Source organism: Schistocerca gregaria, chromosome 3 (genome assembly GCF_023897955.1).
Source record: "Schistocerca gregaria isolate iqSchGreg1 chromosome 3, iqSchGreg1.2, whole genome shotgun sequence".
NCBI classification, from domain to species: domain Eukaryota; kingdom Metazoa; phylum Arthropoda; class Insecta; order Orthoptera; family Acrididae; genus Schistocerca; species Schistocerca gregaria.
Genome location: NC_064922.1, coordinates 868,788,930 through 868,809,750, shown reverse-complemented (window position 1 = coordinate 868,809,750; position 20,821 = coordinate 868,788,930). Strand labels below are relative to the sequence as shown.

The window sequence follows — 20,821 nt, the reverse complement described above, 5'->3', positions numbered from 1 at the left end:
AGTGAGGCTTAGTTTTTTAAATAAATACCTTCACATTTTCTTGGCTGACGTTCCTACATCTATTTGTTATGCAGCCTGACTTTTATTTTGATAATGATACAAATAGTACTGCAAGGCCTGATGCTCCTAAATCTAAAATACATTTTTCTTTGAAACTTTAATTATAACTACTTACAGTATTATCGAAACACGTAGAAGTAGCTGGTGTAACTCTTCTGCATTGGTCAAAATTTAGATTTAGCCTAATTGTGGCTATCTGATTCTTTAAATGTGAAACAAATTTGTCATCGGTTTTTACATCTACGTTGAAGTCAGCACATATAACTAGTTTCTTACGCAGTTTTTTTGGTTTAATTTAGGTAAGAGAGTTTCAAATCTATTTAAGAACACAGAACTTATATAGCACCCAGGGTTGCAATATATACTGATGTTTAACATATGATACTCAACGTTCTATACACCCACCTTCAAAAGTAATTTCTTCATTTATGCACTGTCTCGTTCAGGGTGGTATTTATGGAACATAACAAGTGGATGAGTGAATAATAATATCACCCGAAATGTGTTATTTTCTCAATGATATTTACATCAGCTGACTTATTTTATTCTTTCTGGATTCACTATTGCATTTTCAGCTTGGTAGTCATTGACCTGTGGTTCATTACTGCCCTTTTGAAATTACATCTATCTTCACACTCACAAACTACTGTAAAGTGCATGGTAGAAGGTACACCCTACTGTAACGGTTTTAGGACAATTTCCCCATTCCACTCCCGTATGGAGCATGGGAAGAATGACAGTTTAAATGCCTCTGTGCATGCTGCAATCAGTCTAATTTTGTCTTTGTAATCTCCATGGAAGAGAATGTTATATTGTAAGTTGTTGTACATCTCAAGATCATCATAGTCATTATTTGACCACAGTAGGGTTGTGACATTAAAGGCACTTATATGGTAGTTAAGGTACAAAGCAGAAGTATCACACAAGATATATGCAGAAGGAATAAAGTACCAGCATAATGAAAGACCTCCTTTCTAAAACATTTTGCACAACTGTTACACCTAATAATAATAAAAAAAAGTGTTGATATGCAGTACATCATACTTATCTAACATCTGTAATTGATTCAACATAGCTGCTTCCACACATTCAGTAACAACCACCACATTATGGGTGTATATGTTGTTTCTTGCCATTGTTAATATGAGGGTTGGAACTTTAATAGTGACATTTATTTATTTACAGCTCTTACAAAACAGATGTGTGTTTCAAAGTTTTTCTGACCTTCAGACTAGTCACCAGCATTATGTATAACCCGTTGCCAGCTAAGTGGAAGTCATAGGATACTCTTAGCACTGCCAGTTGTGTCAACAATTCAAGTGGCGTGGTCTAATGCCCAACATATTTGTAGCAATTCTGAAGTGAATGCCGTGAAGTGTTTCCTTCAGTTTAGAAATCGAGTTGAACTCATGAGGGCTTAAGTCAGGGGAGTGCAGTAGGTAGTATAGCACTTAGCAAGCCCATCAGTCAAACAAATCAGTAACAGCTTCCACTGTATGTGGTTGAGCATTGTCCTGCAAAATGATGGTCAGGTCCTGCAGAAAGTGTCATGACTTCTGTCTCTGTGCTATTCATTTTTGGAACACAACCTACAACTGGCTTAGAGTCAGAAGTGATGACATCTCACGACTTCCACATCGCTGGCAGCGGGTTATACACAATGCTGGTGACTACCTTGAAGGTCAGTAAAAGTTTGAAACATGTATCTATTTTGTACGAGCTGTATATGAATAGTTCCTACCTTCATTTGACCTTTTTCATTATATCTAGTGTCTCTCATGAATGGAATCCTCATTTTTTTCCTCTAGTTTCCATGATCCCATGACATGTAGGTATGAATAAAGACATAAAAAAGAGGTTCTGTCTCCACAAAAACAAAATTCAGTACACACCAAATGTACTATTACTACCATCTGTTACCAAGTCTGTGTTGTGCAAATAATGTGTAATATTACAAAAAAAAAAAAAAAGAACAGATTAAGCATTTTACTATAGATACAGTTCATATACCACTAACATTTTAGTTCTCTGGCAGATCCACTAGTTTTGGACAAAGTCCATTAAATCCATTTACTTGCATTACAGTCAAAAAATTCCCGGCGAAGTACAGCAGTCATAGATTTAAGTGGCTTGAATTTTTTTCCTTGATCCTTGTGCTTCCGTGGGTAGTAATCGGGACATTCTCAGGGCTATCACTAGAAAGCTGTTTCTGGTTTTGGACTGTCAACAGACTGGTTTGTTTGTTTATGTTTTCTTTGTTACAGGTGCTGTGTATCTGAAAGTCTAGATTTTCCTTAATATGAAGCGAGCACAAAAATACATAATGACTGTGAACTGTCACTATTCCAACTTTTGTGAGTAATGGCCTATTGTGTCATGAATGACATCATAGCTGTAATTTATAGATAATATAGCTATGGAAGAGCGTAGGTATACAGTATGCAGATATTGGTCTGTAATTACACAATTTAATATCCTCAGGAGGTATACTACATGAAACAGTTTCTTGCATACATACTCAGTGTGTCCTTCCACGTGAGTTTGTGGTCTATTACATAGCCTGACAGTTTCACAGCTCCTGTATTTTCCAGATATGTATTTCTACTAAGGCTGGATACCATATGCTAAGTTCTATCTGCATGTATTTTCGTTTTATTTGATGGAACCATTTCTTGGCTTTTCCAAATAGCCTAACACATCTGATTCCAGAACTGCTCAAGTTGTATTTTCCCATTTGCAATATGAGTAGTATCATTGGCAGGTTGTACTGTGTCACCATCTTGGCTTAGATCATTTACAGAAATGAGATAGAGCAGACGGGCTGTGAAATATAGTGCGCCATGTTCCGACACCTGTATGTGAGATGCTGAAACAATTTGCCACCTGTTTTCTAAGCAGCATTAAATGGTAGCTACAACAGCACGTCCTACATCGTAGCATTTTAATTTCTGAGTATTGTCTTACAAGAAATGCAGTCAAATGCTTTGCTCAACTCACACAGTCTGAGTTCCAGAAATTCTCTCTGTTCAAATGCCGGCTTTATTTATTTATTTACTTATTAAAAATAAGTCCAGTGCAGCAGTAGTCATGGACTTTCCATTTTGAAAACCAAGTAATGCATCATAGAAGAGATTATTTTCCTCGGAGTAATCCAAAAGCTGATTTTTCATAACAGATTAAATACTTTACCAATGACTGGGAAGATTAAATTGGTCTATAGCTTGACATTTGGTCTCGGCCTTCCATTTTGTAAACTGAAATTGTGTGTGGCAGTTTCATGAAGTCTGGGGAGACTCCTGGAGGTAAGCAATTGTTTATTTCTGTGGTTAATGGCTGAGCTATTTCAGTAAACCGTTGATCATTTATTCACACGCTATTCATTAAGCTAAGCGTTCATGTAATTTTACTGATTTGAGAGACCACTGACCTACATCGACAGACTTATCTGTAATCTAGGAGATTCTTTTTACTGTATATTATCAGGGGCAATTTATGGCCTGATGTTTGCTGGCACCTTGTTACAAAATTCTGCACTAGAATATAAAACTTTACAAGAACACACAGTATATGCAACTTATTTTTACTTCTAGTATAGTAGTTGGAAATTAATCCTGATCACTGTTATTATTAACAATAAACACCATTTGGGAGCAAATGTACCTTCTCTGTATGTATCAATCTCTAGGTTCTTGCAGAGGCTTCTTCAAAACTGATTATCAACTGCTGGGTATTATGTGGACCTGTATGCTTCTGTAAAATCTGCTTATTCTTGATGTTAGCTCCTTTTCTCCAAGAGATTATACCATAGGACAGTTTTGAATGAAAGTATGTTGGCACTCCTACTCGCAAGCCAACATTACAGGTGAGATTTCTATGTGCAAACAGACAGAAGAGTACTTTCTTGTTAAGTGGTGAAGCCACTTCAATTTTTAATCCATCTGGATGCCTGAGAAATTCACATACAGTCATGTAGTGTGTACAACCAGACCTGTACTTCCGATATTTGTTTCCATGAACCTATTTGCTGTTATGGACAAAAGTGCTTCTTATACAAGTCCATACCCCAACATATCACGATGTTCCAATTCAACAACTCAAAAGTAAAAGAATTTCTTCTTGAGCTCAGCATTTATGAAACTGATGAATTTTTAAGGGAGGCAAAGAATATGGTATGACTACACTTTGTGATGAGTTTTTACATGCTTCTATATATAAGTCTGAAATTGGCTAAATTTACTATGCAATATCAATTTGTACCAGAAGTTTCTCTGTTTTGTTTTTGTGTGAAGGTACCATAATTATTTGTGTAATATTTTTCTTGTTTTTGTAATTATTTGTGTAACCTTTATACTATGTAATATTGACTTTTGTAATGCCTCAGATGATCTCTGAGGTCTCTACAACAATAAAAATCAATTAATCAACCAGTTATAAGCACACTCCACTATCCCCTTGGCAATGTCTAGTAGTTTGATTGCTATGTTTTATGTCTAAAGTCTCTTAGATATTTTTGTACTTTGTTGTAATATTAATTTATCTTAGCTTTGTATTTTTAATGTTAGCTGTCTGTCTATCTGCTACACCTACTGTGGAACCTATTATTATACCACATTTTATTTTGGTTCCTACTGGGAGGCAGTTAAAGCTGGCAAAGCTTTGTGGGATTTAAGTCAACATTAAGTATTAATGCGTAATGGTCAAATTGCAAGTCAACAGGGAAAAACTATTGGGGTTCCCTTGTAAGTAGGCCTATTCCATGACGCAGTTAGAATCATACTGACAAAAGTATTACAGTACTTGTTGAGAAACAAATGAACACAGATTTGCAAAATTGTTTTCATTTGTTCAATCAATTGGATCTGCAGGCACAACTATTCACCAGTTAATCCCGTCCCCTTCAATTGCATTCTGCTGATAAAACAGCAGGTTTGTGTCCAGTGTGGGCACTCTTCTTCTTTTGCATCTTCGGCGTTGACATTAAATCTTACGGAATAGCTTTTTTTATGTAAATAAATCAAACCTGGAAGAGAAGTGCTCTGATGTACATGTGAACATACTCAAATACAGTATAAAATTTATAGCGGTGCCTACTATTTCAAGCCGTCTTAGAGGTGTTTCAATTATTTTGTTACCGGTGTGGGGATATAACAAAATTTCATATCCCATACAGAAAACGCTGTTGAGAGATTAAATTGCCACGAATGAAGCTTGTAATATATTCTACAAATACTGTACACAATCAGCATGGTAGGTCTCCAGCGCACTTACAACGTCCAAATTACACAAAAATTTTGCCCTTATTTTAAAACCTATCATTTAACATGAAATGAATTTTTGTTCACTAATGAAACACCGACGGACGCTTTTGGCAAGTATCGATTATATTAAAAAGTTAAACACAAAGGCTATTCAGCAGACTCTCCAGCTTATTGCTGGAACACAAGCGATGATGACTCATCATGACGTCACGCAAGCTCTGATGACGTAATGCAAGATGGAATGAGATCGAACTGTTCTCGCGTTACGTCATCCTGTGATGGGAAGTATCACACATGGTAAACATTCATGAAACTCCACAGGTGTTGTATGAAAACTAAAGGTAGTAGCTCGCAGATAAATTGTGAAGGCAGTATAGTAATGAAGCACATTTCATAAACGGAGCAGATTTACTATCAAATTCCTATAATTTTTCAATCTAGGAAACATGTAACTTTCCTTTGGATATAATGGGTTCCCTAATATTCTTAGTTGGAGGAGATAGATCGAAAGATTTCATATATAAGTTAAAGTTGATTATGATCAAAACCGATGCATCAGGCTCTAATGGAATATTATTTTGAAGATTCACGTGCGAAACGTAACAGAGTAATTAAGAAATGTACCCTGAAATTTTGTTTTTATTTTCTCTATTTTTATAACTCATGGCAGTTCTTTCGGTATGGAGCAATCTGCCAGTGAGCAATTTTTTGTTGTCAATCTGTGTACATCACGTCAGCAGACGGGTGACGTCAATGGATGACGTAAGCCAGCAAAACATCGCTGGGCCCGGTCTGGGTGGTGCTGGGTTGGGTGGGTCGTGAACGAATGGCAGGCGGAGAGTATTTGCACCCATAGGACTTTAATTCTTGTTTCTCCTTTTTTATCATGATTTGGATACGATGAATCTCATTCTAAATGATGATTTAGCCTCTAATTTGAGAAATAAAAGTAGCTACTTTGTGTCAGATGTATCACGGGTACTCTTAAAATTAACACCTGTACTCTATAAAAAATATGACTTTTAGAAAAAGTTTTCGCTGTATTTTGAAATTTGTCTTTCTCTCTTCATTTTTTAAATAAGATCATGAAGTAAAATATGTTTTATTTACGTGCTTAACTGGAATTAAAGTTTCAGGTTAACGTGTAGACTACTTTGAATTAAGAGCGCCATGAATGTGATCCTCAATTATAACAATTATGGTTGGAAAATGTGAAATGGAAACCTTCTACTGATAAAAAGACACCCTTTGTAACCTCCTCAGAAAACTACGCGCAATAATACATGCGCCATATTGTTTCGTGACGCTACCCCCACCCTACTACCCCTGTGACGAAGGCCTTGGAATTTTGACGTGGCTCCTACGTACTTCTGCGTTTGCCCACTCCGATTGCAGCAAAGTTTGTGACGAGGAATACGTAACTGGTAAGTACCCAGCTGAAGAATAATAACAAGCGAGCGTGGCCAATGCTTCAGTGATGATTTGAACTTGGTTTTGAGTAGTATTTTGTTGTTATACATATTGTAAAATGTATCGAGACGGATTTACCTGCTTATGGGGAAAGGTACATAATATGGCGTCTTGGAGTAGTTGTATGCTTAAATTTAAAAATAAGTTCCTGAAGTTTTCACTGGTTTACGCAAATGACCGAATGTGATAAATGTTTTAACGTTTGACGCGGTAAATAGAGGAAGACCTATGTCAGTGCTAAATAATTTAGTTTATAAAAAAATGTAAACTTTCGTTTCGCGCTATTGTGTAATCAAAACTTCGTGTTTATGCCAAGTCATTGCTAGACCTAATGTGTATGCCATTCGTGTTACCATAAACATTTGCGTAGCTTGAATGTCATTTATCGAAGCCATTTTATCACTTGTCAGTGTTGTGAAGGTTATGTAACGTGTGAAATGTCTGGTGTGTTGCAGGCGGCGATACATCAAGGCTATGGATGGAATGGTGGACGAAAACGGAACCGGTGCAACTGATCCCTTGGCTCATTCGCCGGGGGACACGTCGTCACAAGTTGTTGTCACATCGGTATGGGTTGAGACAGTTAACAGAATGCGACTCGCGGGAATTCAGTAGACTGTCCTAATTAACTATCATTTCTGTTACAGTTGTCTTCATAATAGGTAGCCCCCAGTGAAACAGTGAGTGTTAATCAGTGTTCCGAACTTCCCCCTCCTTCGGATTGTTTCTCTTTCCCCTTCTCACAGTGGAGTTAACAGTGGGTCATTTGAAGCTTATGATCTTGCCTTCTGACTCTGTGTGAAAGTCATTTTCCTTCAGTTTTATGTTAATTCATTTTGCAATCTTACGTTTACGCTGCTATTTAAGATACTAGTATTACATGTCGCTGTGTTATGTTAGTGTACATTAATGGTAGCAATGAGAGAAAGTTCGCCATTGAATTTGGAACATAAAATATCAGTGTTTATAAAGTCATTTCGCTGGTAGATAATTGTTAACGAAATACATTTAGTTACACCAGAGGAGTTTGTAATGGCAAAAGGATCAAATTTAAATGTATTATACTCTTCATATGTCATCATTTGTTCACAAATTACGTTCATTGGGTTTACTAATTCACAACAAAACTGTCATAAATCTAACGAAGCCCTCAAGCTACACTACAGATCAGTCTAGACAACCTCCATTCCAAGAGATAACATAGAAACAAAATGTTAGTATTCTATAATACTTACATTTATGCACATGAGATGTCACATGTAAAAGTTTACATCTGGTGTATGCAGAATGTTGGGACTTGATAAAACTCATGCCCGGAAATTGAATCTAATCCTGGTCTAACCACGTAAAATTTCACTCTGTCTTTAACCCAACCTTCACAACTGAATAATCTCAAAATCATCAGAATAATATGTGGTTTAGATTTTGTGTTAAACTGTTGTTTCCTTTTACGAAGAGGGTTATTGGGTAGGTTAAGGAGATGAGTCTCCAAAGTGACATCCAGCTACAAGGCTTGCAGCAAGCCATTGCGCGACATCGAATTATTAGTAGGATCAACCAACCGAATTATTGGTGTCGTGGACCTAGCCAGTATCCTGTCTGAACATTTTACTGTCTGGTTAAATCAGCAGTGTTGTTGAACAAAGTAGGAATCCGCAGAGTTTTTAGTGGCATTGCAGCTTGTCCCTAGTGCTTGGAAAAGTGGTGGGAGTGTTGTAGAAAGCCAGCCTCATCTCGCATAAGGATGCAGTAAGAAGAATTGTCTGGAATCAACCATCCCTACAATCCTGAAGTACTGTATCATCTACACTCTGATCTCAACACTAAGAGAGCACCAAGTCATGAACACAATGAACTCGAAAATTTTTGTGGCATCCAAATATAGTCTGCAGTGTTTAGTGAAGCTTTTGATATTGACATTTAGTTTTGGCCAGTGATAACTTTACTACCACTTTGTTTTTAAAGAAAGTTGTTGTGATAGACGTATCTAGTAATGTAAACAGAGCTCTGGATTAGGTTCTAAAGTGACTGTTCATTAGGCTTTGCTCGTTTACAGCTTATGTTATCAGTATGATGATTTTCCCCAACATGATCAGCCTTTTAATATGATATTGTTGAAATACTAGAATATCAATTAATAATGCCATTTATTCTTGACAGTTAGTCAGTGATGATGTATGACAGTCACTATAGTGGTTATGTAGTCTATCAAATAATTGTCTTTTTGATTACGTCATTTGCCAAAATTGGCTCATATAAGATCGAAAGAAGCATGTCACTTCAATAGGACCATGTCTAGTCTAGTAAAGCATTATGTTCAAACAACTTTTGGCTTGATGACATTAGAGGTCAGGTGGAAACAATGGACCAGTCAAGCCAATCACGATCTGGGAGAAAGGAGTGGAATTGCACTAAGGCAAGGGGGAGAGAGACTCTTGTACAGAGAGACACAGATGGAAGAGACTCTTGTACCACACCTAGATAAAAGGAGATGATTAATAGTGTGTGGTGACGGTAGTGATTATAAGCATTTTCAGTGGTGAAAAACACCAGAAATCTAACAGCAGTAGCTCAAAACTTGCCAACTTCTGCAAATTCGAAAGCAAGCATCATTAAATGTTTGGTACTTTTCACACTTTGTCAGCATAAGTAACATAAAGTGTGTGTATTGTTTTCTGCACATTCTTATCACTTATGCCATAAGATTGCAATTAAAAATTGCCTTGCAAGGTGTTGTGATTTTGGGATTTGAATTGACTACTAATTGTCTTAGCGAATTTCTTAAGGAACTGAGTGTATACTGTAGGATATTGGCAAGTGTGTGTGTGTGTGTGTGTGTGTGTGTGTGTGTGTGTGTGTGTGTGTGTGTGTGTGTGTTTTGGGGAGGGGGCGGGGATAAGTGGTATACCTGAACAATGCCCCTTTCATTAAAGAGGCATCAGTATTACTTGTTATACATGATTTTACATATTACATGTACTTTCATGGCTAATATGGTACCTAATTTATCAATTTTTGCTATGAGACATGAGAGTTTTGCACTATGACAGAAAAATATAAGGAAAGCATGAGTTAAATACAGCAGAAGCAGTTTGTCAGCCTGTCAATGCCCATATTGTACTAAAGGGTGGTGATTGTTGTTATAAAGAAAGAGGGATGGAAACATGCAATGTTCATTCAATATAATAGGCTCATAGGTGGTGACAGACCATGGCTACCATGTTGTAGTGAGACAAGGAAGCTAAAATAAACCTATACTCTTGGGTGCTGGATGCTGTATGATTAAATTATCAACATAAAGCAAAACATTGTTCCCTCTTGTTTTTAGTCAGTAAGAGAACAAAGTTATTACTGTATAAATTGAATAGGGTGCAACTTCAAAGACTGTGAAAGAATCTTGTGATGAATTTTTAGATATGAACTAGTAACAGAATAAAGAAAAAAACGATTAATAAAAAGTTAACCGGGATGTTCCATACATCATGAACACAATGTTTCATGTTGTGGAACAAGTTTTAATGTAATGTGTTGACAGATTAGATGTTAGTTTTGATGAAAATCCTCTCAAAAATGAATTTGATAGTACCTTTGACGAAGTTTTTGCTACAGTACATTTAGAAAGTGTAAGGATAAGGTTTGATCTTCATATGGTTTATATGTAGGAAGTGAGTACTACTTTGTTAATGCCAGAAAGTTTCTTCCACCCAGACCAGTGATATATAGTTATCTTAACCCTTTAACTGCTCTGGACGTGTTAAGTGTGTACGCCTTTGTACCTGTCCCTGTGTGCTCTGAACCTGTTTACACATGCCACCAGTTCTTATACCTGGTACTCTGAACATGTCTAAGACTGGTGGCGCGCATAAATATGTTGTTAAAGAGTTAAATATGAAGGTGCCCCCGCAGAATGCTAGTGCATACTGAGTGAACTAACTAGCCAATCTTAATGGGGGCTACAGTTATGCAGCCCCAAGTGCACTTAAGATGACCAAGGTTGATCCACTGCATGTTGCATTAGGTAATTTGTTATTGGTCATAGTCAGGTGGTAATATATGTTAGCAGGTAGCAAAGGAGAAACACTCAATGTAAGCTGCTCCTAACCCCCCCCCCCCCCCCCCCCTGCCCTCCCCCTCAAATATTTCAAGATTGTTTGTGTGGGGCCTAATAGCACAGTTTAAAATGCTGGGAGTGAAACAAAATACCATCCAGCTTCATTATGGAGTAAAGTAAATTGCCAACAATAATGTGATGCTGTGTTATGTTAACTTCCCGTCCTTCAGCACGGGAAGAGTTACAGGTAGTGGAAACACTGCAGACAATGTAAGTGCACTTTCATCCGAAAAAGAGAATGGTGTGTCTACACACAGCCAAAATAGATTTAGAAAACATCGTTTTTGTGAAACATGACTAGCTCTTTCCTCGCACGATGTGTTGAGTGAGTGCTATTGATAAAGTTTTCAAATTGTTTCCATATTTATAGATTTTGAGAATGCTTTTGACATCACACCTCTGTCATTTATTGCCTAGTAGTCTTCAGAAGAACAAAACAAATTTAAAAATGATTTAGAGCAGATATCTGTATGGTGTTAAAATTGACAATTGACCCTAAATAATCAAAAGTGAGGAGTCATCCATAAGTGTTAAAAGGAATCTGTTAAACTTTGGTTGTACACTAAATTGAATCTAATGGCTGTAAATTTAGCTAAATATCTAGAAATTACAATTACGAATAACTTAAATTAGAAAGAACACACACAAAACGTTGTGGGGAAGGTGAACAAAGACAGCATTTTATTGGCAGAATACTTAAAACATGCAACAGATCTACTGAAGAGACTTCCTACACTATGCTTGTCTGTCTGCTTTTGCAGTGGGATCCTTACCAGAGTACTTGTAATGAAGTATATAGGGGAATTTCATAGACAGCAAATTTTGTATTATCAAGAATTAGGGGAGTGTGTGTGTGTGACGCGTGTACATGATACAGGATTTGGGGTGGACATCACTAAAACAAAGAAATTTCTCGTTTTGTAGGGATCTTCTTATATATTTTGGTTATTAAATTGCCTGTTGTGTGGACCAGTAGTGGTTTAATAAGTAATGGCAATGTTAACAATCTATTTGGAGATTCAGTTTTTATGAAAAGATTTTGGTGCTGTTAATAATAAATAAAGACACTAAGTAAATTCTCTCCCTCTCCCCCCTCTCCCTTCCCCTCCCCCCTCTCTCTGCCCATGATACTAATTGTTTGAGATAGATGTTATTTGATGTAACAGATGAACGTGAAAGTGTAGACACCAACTATATAAAATGTAAAAACTTCCTTTCTTTTTTTTTAGGTTCAGTCCGTTATTCAGCCTAATCAGCAATCTGTCATACAGACACCATCAAGTATACACCCAGTCCAGCTTCAGAAGGGCAATGTCATTCTTGTAAGCAAGCCAAATTCTGTGATACAGACAACCCAAGGAAGTCTTCAGACATTGCAGGTAATTATTATTATTATGTAATATTGAGTACACTCTTTCATTTATTTGTCGTGTAGTTGATACAGAAATGGATAGAGAATTTGTGACCACCATACACATTGATTTTGGACTGAAAGTTATGTTTTGCTGTAAGCATTTCACATGAGTAACACATGGATATGTTACAAAGTCTGAGACTTAATAAACTGTACAGGAAGTACAAATCACTTTCAACAACATGGTTTTACATAGTGGCATGATATAATGCACACAGATATTCTGGAACGATTTCAGATAATACTCAAACATTAATGGCCATTCTTGCATGGCACATAGGATTTGGTTGGTTCATTCAGGAGCACCTGGTAGGCAAGAAGTTAGAAACGTGAATCATTGCAGACACATTTGAGTCTTGGAGACAACAGCATTCTATGGCATTATAGACCAAATGAATTTTGGAACTCTAACTGTGGCTGTGATGTATGACCACTTGGGAAATTCTGTTAATTCCGTCATAGTTTGGGATATTTTTCTGTTTTAAATGTAGTCCCCACAAAACTTGTTGCTACCACCACCTTATGCAGCTATTTCATACTCAGGCTGAATAAAAATATTTTTCACTCATTATGGTTTTATCCTATATGCATGTGCAGTTTACCTGTACATTTTATAATGTTGTCCACCAACCTTTTATTAGGATATTACATTTGTCTTCTCATCTTTTGGGATACAGCAGAGAACTGTCTTGCTCTGTTGCCTAACCAATGACTTGACTGTGTCCCACCCTCCTCTTTTATTTCCAGCACAGAAGTATCCCTTCCATTATGTCCCTTATCCATTTGTTTGTTTCTTTGACCATTTCTTTGTTTGTCTGTGTCTTCTAGTAATTCTTGACATTTGCTTCCTTCGATGTTCCCTTCCAGAACAACTAACAAATTGCAATGACAGGATATACAGTGTCCTGAACGCTCTGGAGCATGTGCGAAGCCATCACAACGAATAGTTGCTCATCTGATCTTACTTTTGTGTGCCCTGTAATCTGTACAACAAGTGTATCCAGTGAAAAAACGCAAGACTCAAACCACCTAGGATGCCTTACACAGCATATCCAAACCCAAGACAAAGTGGTAGATTTCTGCTGAGCATTAGGACAACTTGGGATTTGGGAAATGATGGAACTGACAAATCAGCCAAGAAACATGTAGAGGTGGTGTTGTGATTGGATGTCTTATCACCCTGTAAACTATCGTCTGACAGACAGAAGGATCATTTGTAACCAGAAGGGGAGTGCGTGGAGGTGGCAAACAACATACTGCAGTCAATGAAATCGACAAACCAAGTGTGGTGAACCTTGTGCCGGCCACACTGTTGGCAGTGATTGCCACCAGCTTAAGAGTGGGGTTGGTCCTTTTCCAGTGGGATTAGCTTGTGGAATATCACATTCAGTACAGCACATTTTAATCACAAAATTTTTTAATACTGACAAAAGGGCATGATTCAGCTTGGCTGGAAATCTGTCCACTATCCTAGCCAACAACAGCATCAGTATAACATGCATTGTAAAAGTTTGTGAAGTGTTAGATCTGAGTAGATAGGCTGAGCCTGTTTTTTTTTAGATGGGTTACAAGGACATTTTTCCAAACAGTTTGTGCATTTTAAGGGTATACGGAATGTCCTGTGCTTACAATGTTAAAATGAGCTAAAAGTTACAAACATTTTCTCATTTGTTATTTGCACGATACTCTTGATCTTTTCACAGAATGCAGAGATGTTCTGCTTTTATGATGAATTATTAATTTTGAAAAAAATAATGTATAGTTTTTCAGATATTTAATTTTTTGTAAATGCTAAAAAAAAGTTATACATTTTCACAAGTATTTTATAATTTACATCCATTAATACAAAATAATTCCACATATCTTTTAATTCAGATGTATTAGGTCTTAAGGAACAACTACAGAAAATTTCATCTTTCTACGATAAATAGGCCCTGAGAAAATGTACCTTATACACAAAAAACTAAAGTTATGGGAAATTAGCTTCAAAGTTTTTACTTCAGTACAAGCCTGCTCCATAGCTTGTATCATCAGAATCGTCAAACAGCTTCCTCTTGATGGCTCTGCTATGCTGTCTAACCATCTTTGAATATACTTTTATGGCATTATCTGAAGACCTGAGCCGTTCCTTGTCCAAACAAAGCATAGCTGCGGCAGTTCGTAGTCCTACACAGAGCCCCAACTTCTGCAGAACTTTGCACTTTGTTATATTGCCCTGATTGAATGATGAAACAGCATCATAAACACCAAAGTGAAGTGTGTTTATACCCACAAACACAGTTTTAGGTAGTCTATTCCATATCACATGGTTCACACTCATTTGGATTTTGAGTCTGGCCATGAAGACATTTCTTTAGTAGACTAGTATCTGTGAGGTCTCGGAATATTGGTTTTATTTCATCCATTATGGCAGGTGGCAGGTGATGAGGGTGATTGTATTGTTTCTTAGTTACCTTACCCTGTGTTGTACTTGCACCAACTATCGTCTCCTTTTGGACATAGCCCATGTTGGGGATTCGCATTGTTTGAAGCTGTATGAAAAAATGGAGCCCAGTCTTATTGCTAGACCATAGCACTTCTGAATATGATCTATTGTAGCATCTGTCAGTATATTTTTCCCATCTAAAGTTTTTCCATCGCTCAATTTCTTGCCTTTCATGCTAGCCCTGAGCTGTTGAAGTCTTGATCCCATCCGTTTCTGAACATGGCCAACATGCTCCAGTTTGGAAATTTTCACATCATTACCATAGGGTCTCAGTTCCTCAATTTCTTTGAAAGCCTTTGAGTCATCATCTCCAAGATATTTATGTATCTAACATTGTACCACTTTACTGAACGTTGATAAATACTTCTTACACCAGCGACTTCCATACCATCACTTGACCCATAGTAATTTGCCATGCACTCCTCTTCATGTTTATTTTTCAATTCCTCCTTGCATCTGCACTGCTTGGAAAGTATTGCCAAATCAACTACCTTACCAGTGTCCACACTTGTAGCTGTTACTACACCATTCAGAGATGTGTGGCCTCTCTTCTGCCTGCTTCCATCAAAAGCTATGGACAAGTCTCTGCTATTATTATTTTCAACAACTGCTTCCTCAACAGCATCTTTCATGTTTTCCTGTGCCACAGCTTCTACAGCAGAGCCTATTGCAATTATGTGTTGTTAAATTTTGAAGGTGGAGGAGGGAGGTTCATCACACCACACAACATGGCACCTCTTTCCTATAGTTTACCTGTACCTGCAGTAACATGGATGTACTCACAAAGGACACAACACAAATGGTGCAGTATCTATTATCAACTGTCTAGCATTGTAGCCAACAGAAAAGTCAACTCTTGTGCTCAGTTATATCTCTGGCTAGGCTGTCTATATCAGGTATATTTCACGTCTCATACACAAGGTGTGGAACATTGTGTGTCAAAATTATTTAAAATAGTTCTACTCACATCATACAAATATTTTATACATGGTATTAAACAGGAGGGTCTAAATTTTTCTAAAATGCATTTACCCAAAAATCGATTTTTTTCAACGAAAAACTCATTCCATATACCCTTAAGCAAAATAATGTGATTGATTTTTATCAATGACAAACCACATGTTTGTGTCAACATAGCCAGACATTCTAAAGAAATGTATGTTCCTGGCAAATCTGCATAGCGGTTTTGCTTGTAGAAACAGATGTTCTTTAAATCATGAAATATGTATGTTGATATTCAGTAATGAGTTTGATAAGCAGAATATTGAATCCCTCTAAATCCATCATCATATTCATTTATTGCTCCCTGAGCAACCCTCAGATTTTGAATGGCTTTCACATTCAAAGATCTGGTCTCTCTGTCGTAATCTAAAACTGGTAATAACTGCATGGTTGTAAACTTTCTTTTCAGGAACATCAGAAGTATAGTGTTGTAAACTCTACATAGCTTATCAGTCACTCAGACTACTTTTACTATTCTAGTTATTTCTTTTATGCATGCCATCTAGTAATCCTCAGCTGTCTGTATTTTCTAAACAGTTTTATTGATTTTCTGACTTTGTTGTTAATTTGTATTATTTTCTTTCAAATATGCTGGTTATACACTATTTTTGATTTATGATAATTGATTTTCAGGCCTAATTTCAAACTTGCTGGGACCTTCAATCATTGTTGAAGTTTTATCCCCATTGACTGATTTTTAACTGTCTTTCTTAGCTTGTCATTGTTTATTGATCTCAGTTTGTAGACGGGTTTGCTTGTTTCTTAAGATCTTTTGATTCAAGAAGTAAGATGGCATACAGCGTAACAACTAACAGAGATTTGTACAAGCATTCTAAGACACCTTGACCAAAAAGATACTGAAAATCCTTTCAAAAGAAATTGACTAAATTGATTTGCCGAAGACCATGAAATGTAAATAAGTGAATAAATGCTACCCCTGAATGTCTTGCCTGTTATGTTCACCTGTTATTAAACATACATTGTGATTTTGATTACATTCTCTCCTGTGCTGCCCCCTGCCGTCCCCCGTCTCCTGTGCTGCCATCGCCGTCATTCTATTTCCTTTCCATTGCTCTGCCACAGGTAAACAGCCTCCCATGGTGATTAACACCACACGATGAGCTGCAAAATGAGAAAGCAAATCTGCCAAAAAGAGAGTTGGCTGGGAAAAGTGCTGAAGATATGTTTAACCGGCATTGTACATAATACAATTTGATCAGGTTCATATTTTCCAGTAATAAATTACCTTGAGAAAGAACAGAAAATGACCCAGTCTGACTTAACATCATTGAAGAATATGCCACAGCTGAGATGGAAACCGATCAAACTGTGTTTTGACCTCTGCTGCATTTAATACATTTTGAAACAATGCTCCTCATTTTTAAGATCATACTGACTAAGTGAAACAAGCCTAAAGAGATGTGGATGTAAAAATTAATAACGAAGTTGGAAAAAAAACTTTCAAAATAGATGCCCTTAAGAATATTCTAAAAGTAAAAATTTGTTCATAATGCTCTTGAACTGCAAATTATTCTGTCAGAAAGAGCAACATATTTTGTGTATAGAATTCCAGGTGTGGAAATAACAAAACTATTTTTGTCAAAATTCCAGTGGCTATTGCAGAGACTAAAGAAAGAAACAAAAAATAGTCAAAATACCTACTGATTTCAACATACATTGCTGGTGAAACCAACAGCTTGATAAAATTCGTTGTATTGATTCAAAAATCAGGTTTCAATGCTAATTTTACATGAGTGAACGAATGGTCAGCAATATGTGTTGTGGTTGGCAGGAGAGCCAACCCGTATAACTAAAGGAGGCCGAAATGCACGCGTTTTATCACACGCAGTCTGGCGTGAGGTCTGGAACATGACAAGGGAATTAGAATTAAGAAAAATGGATGTAGCTGGTGGAATACTTAACTTTAATCCATTAATGAAGAACATCGCTCTTTATGGTACATGATTCACAATATCAATAGTACGGATAACTGGCGCCTTGCTAGGTTGTAGCAAATAACGTATCTGAGGGCTATGCTAACTATCGGCTCGGCAAATAAGAGCGTAGAAGTTAGTGAACCATCGCTAGCAAAGTCGGGTGTACAACTGGGGCGAGTGCTAGGAAGTCTCTCTAAACCTGCCGTGTGGCGGCGCTCGGTCTGCAATCACTGATAGTGGCGACACGCGGGTCCGACGTATACTACCAGACTGCAGCCGATTTAAAGGCTACCACCTAGCAAGTGTGGTGTCTGGCGGTGACACAACAATATGTATAGACAATATTTCAACCAATTATACTTATGAACCTACACAGAACAACAGTTCAGGAAATATAAAGTAATTCCATCATAGGTTAAATAAGGTGGAGGGGACTACAGAATATCAAAGGTTGCCACAAATTCTGGAAATCAGGGAATTTAAAATGTCTGGGAAATACCAGGGAAATTTGGAAAACTCTCATCAACATGGTGTCTGTGACACATATAGCTGGTAACATAAGTGGACTTCCAAGACGGGTCAAAACCGCAGGCCATTTGTCTGGGTGTCTTTAACGGATCAGGCCTGCTGATCTGAAGCCTATCATTTCCCACTAATGTATAAGCCCGGCCCATCAGATCTAGTCTCACCGATCTGCCTGCGGTCTGTGTGTGTGGGGCATAATGAGGCAGATTTATGTGTTTATCCAAGGAACAGGACTGCGGTGCTCCTCAGCAGCCCAGAGGGCGTAGGTGATGGATTTCAGGAATTGCGACTGTCTCACCGCAACGACATTGTATAGTGTAGTGTTTTATAGACATTTTGTTTAATTATTCTAGTACATTTTGTTTAATTATTCTAGTACACTTTGTTTAATTATTTCAGTACACGTTAATTATTTCAGTACACTTTACTTCAGTACACTTTATTTAATCCAGTTTATTTTGGCACTTTGAAAATTATTTATCTATTAGAAAGTATGGCCGATAAGAAGAAGAAAACCGGCAGTTGCTGGCAGTTTGTATGCTACGTACTCGTACGATTTTTCTTTCTAGAAATATATAATACCTGTTAAATAATAGATATAACACAGTGACTAATAACCGACAATAATGAACACAGCAGAACCAACATTTTATTGGTGGTCACCTATAGTGTTGTTTTACACAACTCTTCCCTGCCTTATACACTTCTTTCAAGAGACCTATTCTTGAAATCAGTGAAGGTATTTTTTAAATCTGTCTTGCGACTTCAAGGAAATGCACATTTTTGTGACAAATGTTTGTTTTATTGAAGTAAAATAACAACAGTGCTCTTAATGGAGCACACATACCATTTGCCTTGCTTTCTTCATCTAAAAACAGTTCATTACAAAAGATGTTGATGTTAGTGCTTAAGATTTTTGCTGACGCGGGGGGAGATATCTACCTCTGGCCCTCAGCTTTGGCAGCATCTTTTCCCTTCCAAGCTGCATGTCTATCCTCTTGCTGTTCATTTTCCGCTCCCGTGGGGAACATGTCTGGGGTGTTTTTGGGAATGTTCTGTGCTGTCCGTTGCTGACATGAGAACAGTCTTATCATTGTTTTTGTTCCTTTTCCTTTTCTTGATCACCTTCTCCTACCCTTCATTCTCTTCAGCATTTGGGGCTCCTCTTTTTTCTTCTTCCTCTTTGTGCGCTCCTCAAGGCAGCCTCATGCGTCTGATAAATGGTGACTGATTAAAATGTATTTCCCAGCCCTGGGTCGACAGGTAGGTTTTGCATGTCCCTCCTGGTACAGGGCTGTCTTGTCGACACCCGACCAAATGTGTTACCTGTGGTAGGGATGCACACGAGGGTGATTTTCCACCTCCTCCTCCCCCCTTCTATATCAACTGCAATGACGACCAATCCACTTCCTGGCAAGATTGTCCCATGTGTCTCGATGAGTGGGCTGTTCAGAAGATCTGGGTAAAGGAAAATGTTCCTTACCCATTTGCTCGCAAGTTATTGGCTAGTTGCAAACCTTGCATTCAACAATCCGGCACTTATGGTAGTGTTCTTGCTAGGTAGTGTTCTTGCTACATCTCAATCCATGAAAGACATAGCTGCACAGACATACGACCTCAAGTTAATCTCTGAGGTTGTGTAATCGCCCAGTGTCATGGTAGCATCGCAGTCCCCTCGTCCAGCTGTGCAACAAGCTATCAAATCCTAACCTCTTAGGGCGAAGTCACCAGAAAGACTGACGAAGTCCAACTAAGGCAAACGGTTTTCTCCTTTGCCGACCCGATCCTTTTCGACAGTGTTGCCATGTGATACTTTTGCCCAGCCTGCCTCGGAGTAGCCGGTGCATATCACCATCTGTTTTTCTGCATTGGACCACACAGGCTGACGGCAGAAAAAAAGCAGACGCTTCTGTTGACCTCATGGAGCAGGACCTCCTGTCTCGATGTCCTGTAGCAGTGAGTCTTCACAGGCTGGCACTTGCCAGCTGAAGAGGTGGCACCAATTCATTTTTTCCTCATCACGACACTCTTCCAATGGTACGTTCATGGCCTTCAATCCAACAAACAGGATTTATGTCTGTTTTAGGAATTGCAGCATCCACTTGTACTCTGCCTTCAGGAAACAAAATTGCACCATCATGACCGCTTTGAGTTTTCTCATTTCTTCATGGTCCATTTTAACCTTCTGGCCGAGGTGGGTATTCCATCTCATAGGGGAGTCAAGCTGCTCATACGGGATGACGTTCATAGTCAACCAATCTCCCTGACTACCAGTCTTCAAGCTGTTGCAGTTCGCCTTTTCCTTCCTCACTTGACCTCTTCCCTTTGTACCATTTACATCCCTCCATCATTTGATTTCACCAGGGCCGACTTCCTCCAGGTTATTGGGCAGCTACGTCACCCATTTCTGCTGCCCACCATCCCATTTGGCGTTCTCCCAGAACCTGTCAGAGGTGCCCTCTTGGCTAACATTCTTAATTGACTTAACCTTTTATGCCTTAACACAGGAACACCTACATTCCTTTCAGACTCCACACACACCTATTACCATTTGGACCT

The 20,821-nt window shown here is 37.9% G+C and overlaps 1 protein-coding gene across 5 annotated transcripts in view; it reads left to right on the top strand.

Moving 5' to 3' along the window:
• Positions 1 to 6,095: 6,095 nt before the first annotated feature.
• Positions 6,096 to 20,821, top strand: part of LOC126354898 (cyclic AMP-responsive element-binding protein 1) — a 72,244-nt gene continuing 57,518 nt past the window's right edge. Inside the window, exons 1-4 of one of the 5 annotated variants that reach the window (XM_050004959.1) lie at positions 6,117 to 6,296; positions 6,449 to 6,742; positions 7,244 to 7,355; positions 12,129 to 12,278. In XM_050004959.1, the coding sequence (XP_049860916.1) occupies positions 7,263 to 7,355; positions 12,129 to 12,278 (243 nt within the window). In that variant the 5' untranslated portion in view covers positions 6,117 to 6,296; positions 6,449 to 6,742; positions 7,244 to 7,262. Of the gene's footprint in view, positions 6,883 to 7,243; positions 7,356 to 12,128; positions 12,279 to 20,821 lie in introns of all 5 variants that reach the window. The other 4 variants (XM_050004958.1, XM_050004962.1, XM_050004960.1 and 1 more) reach the window with 4 other exon arrangements.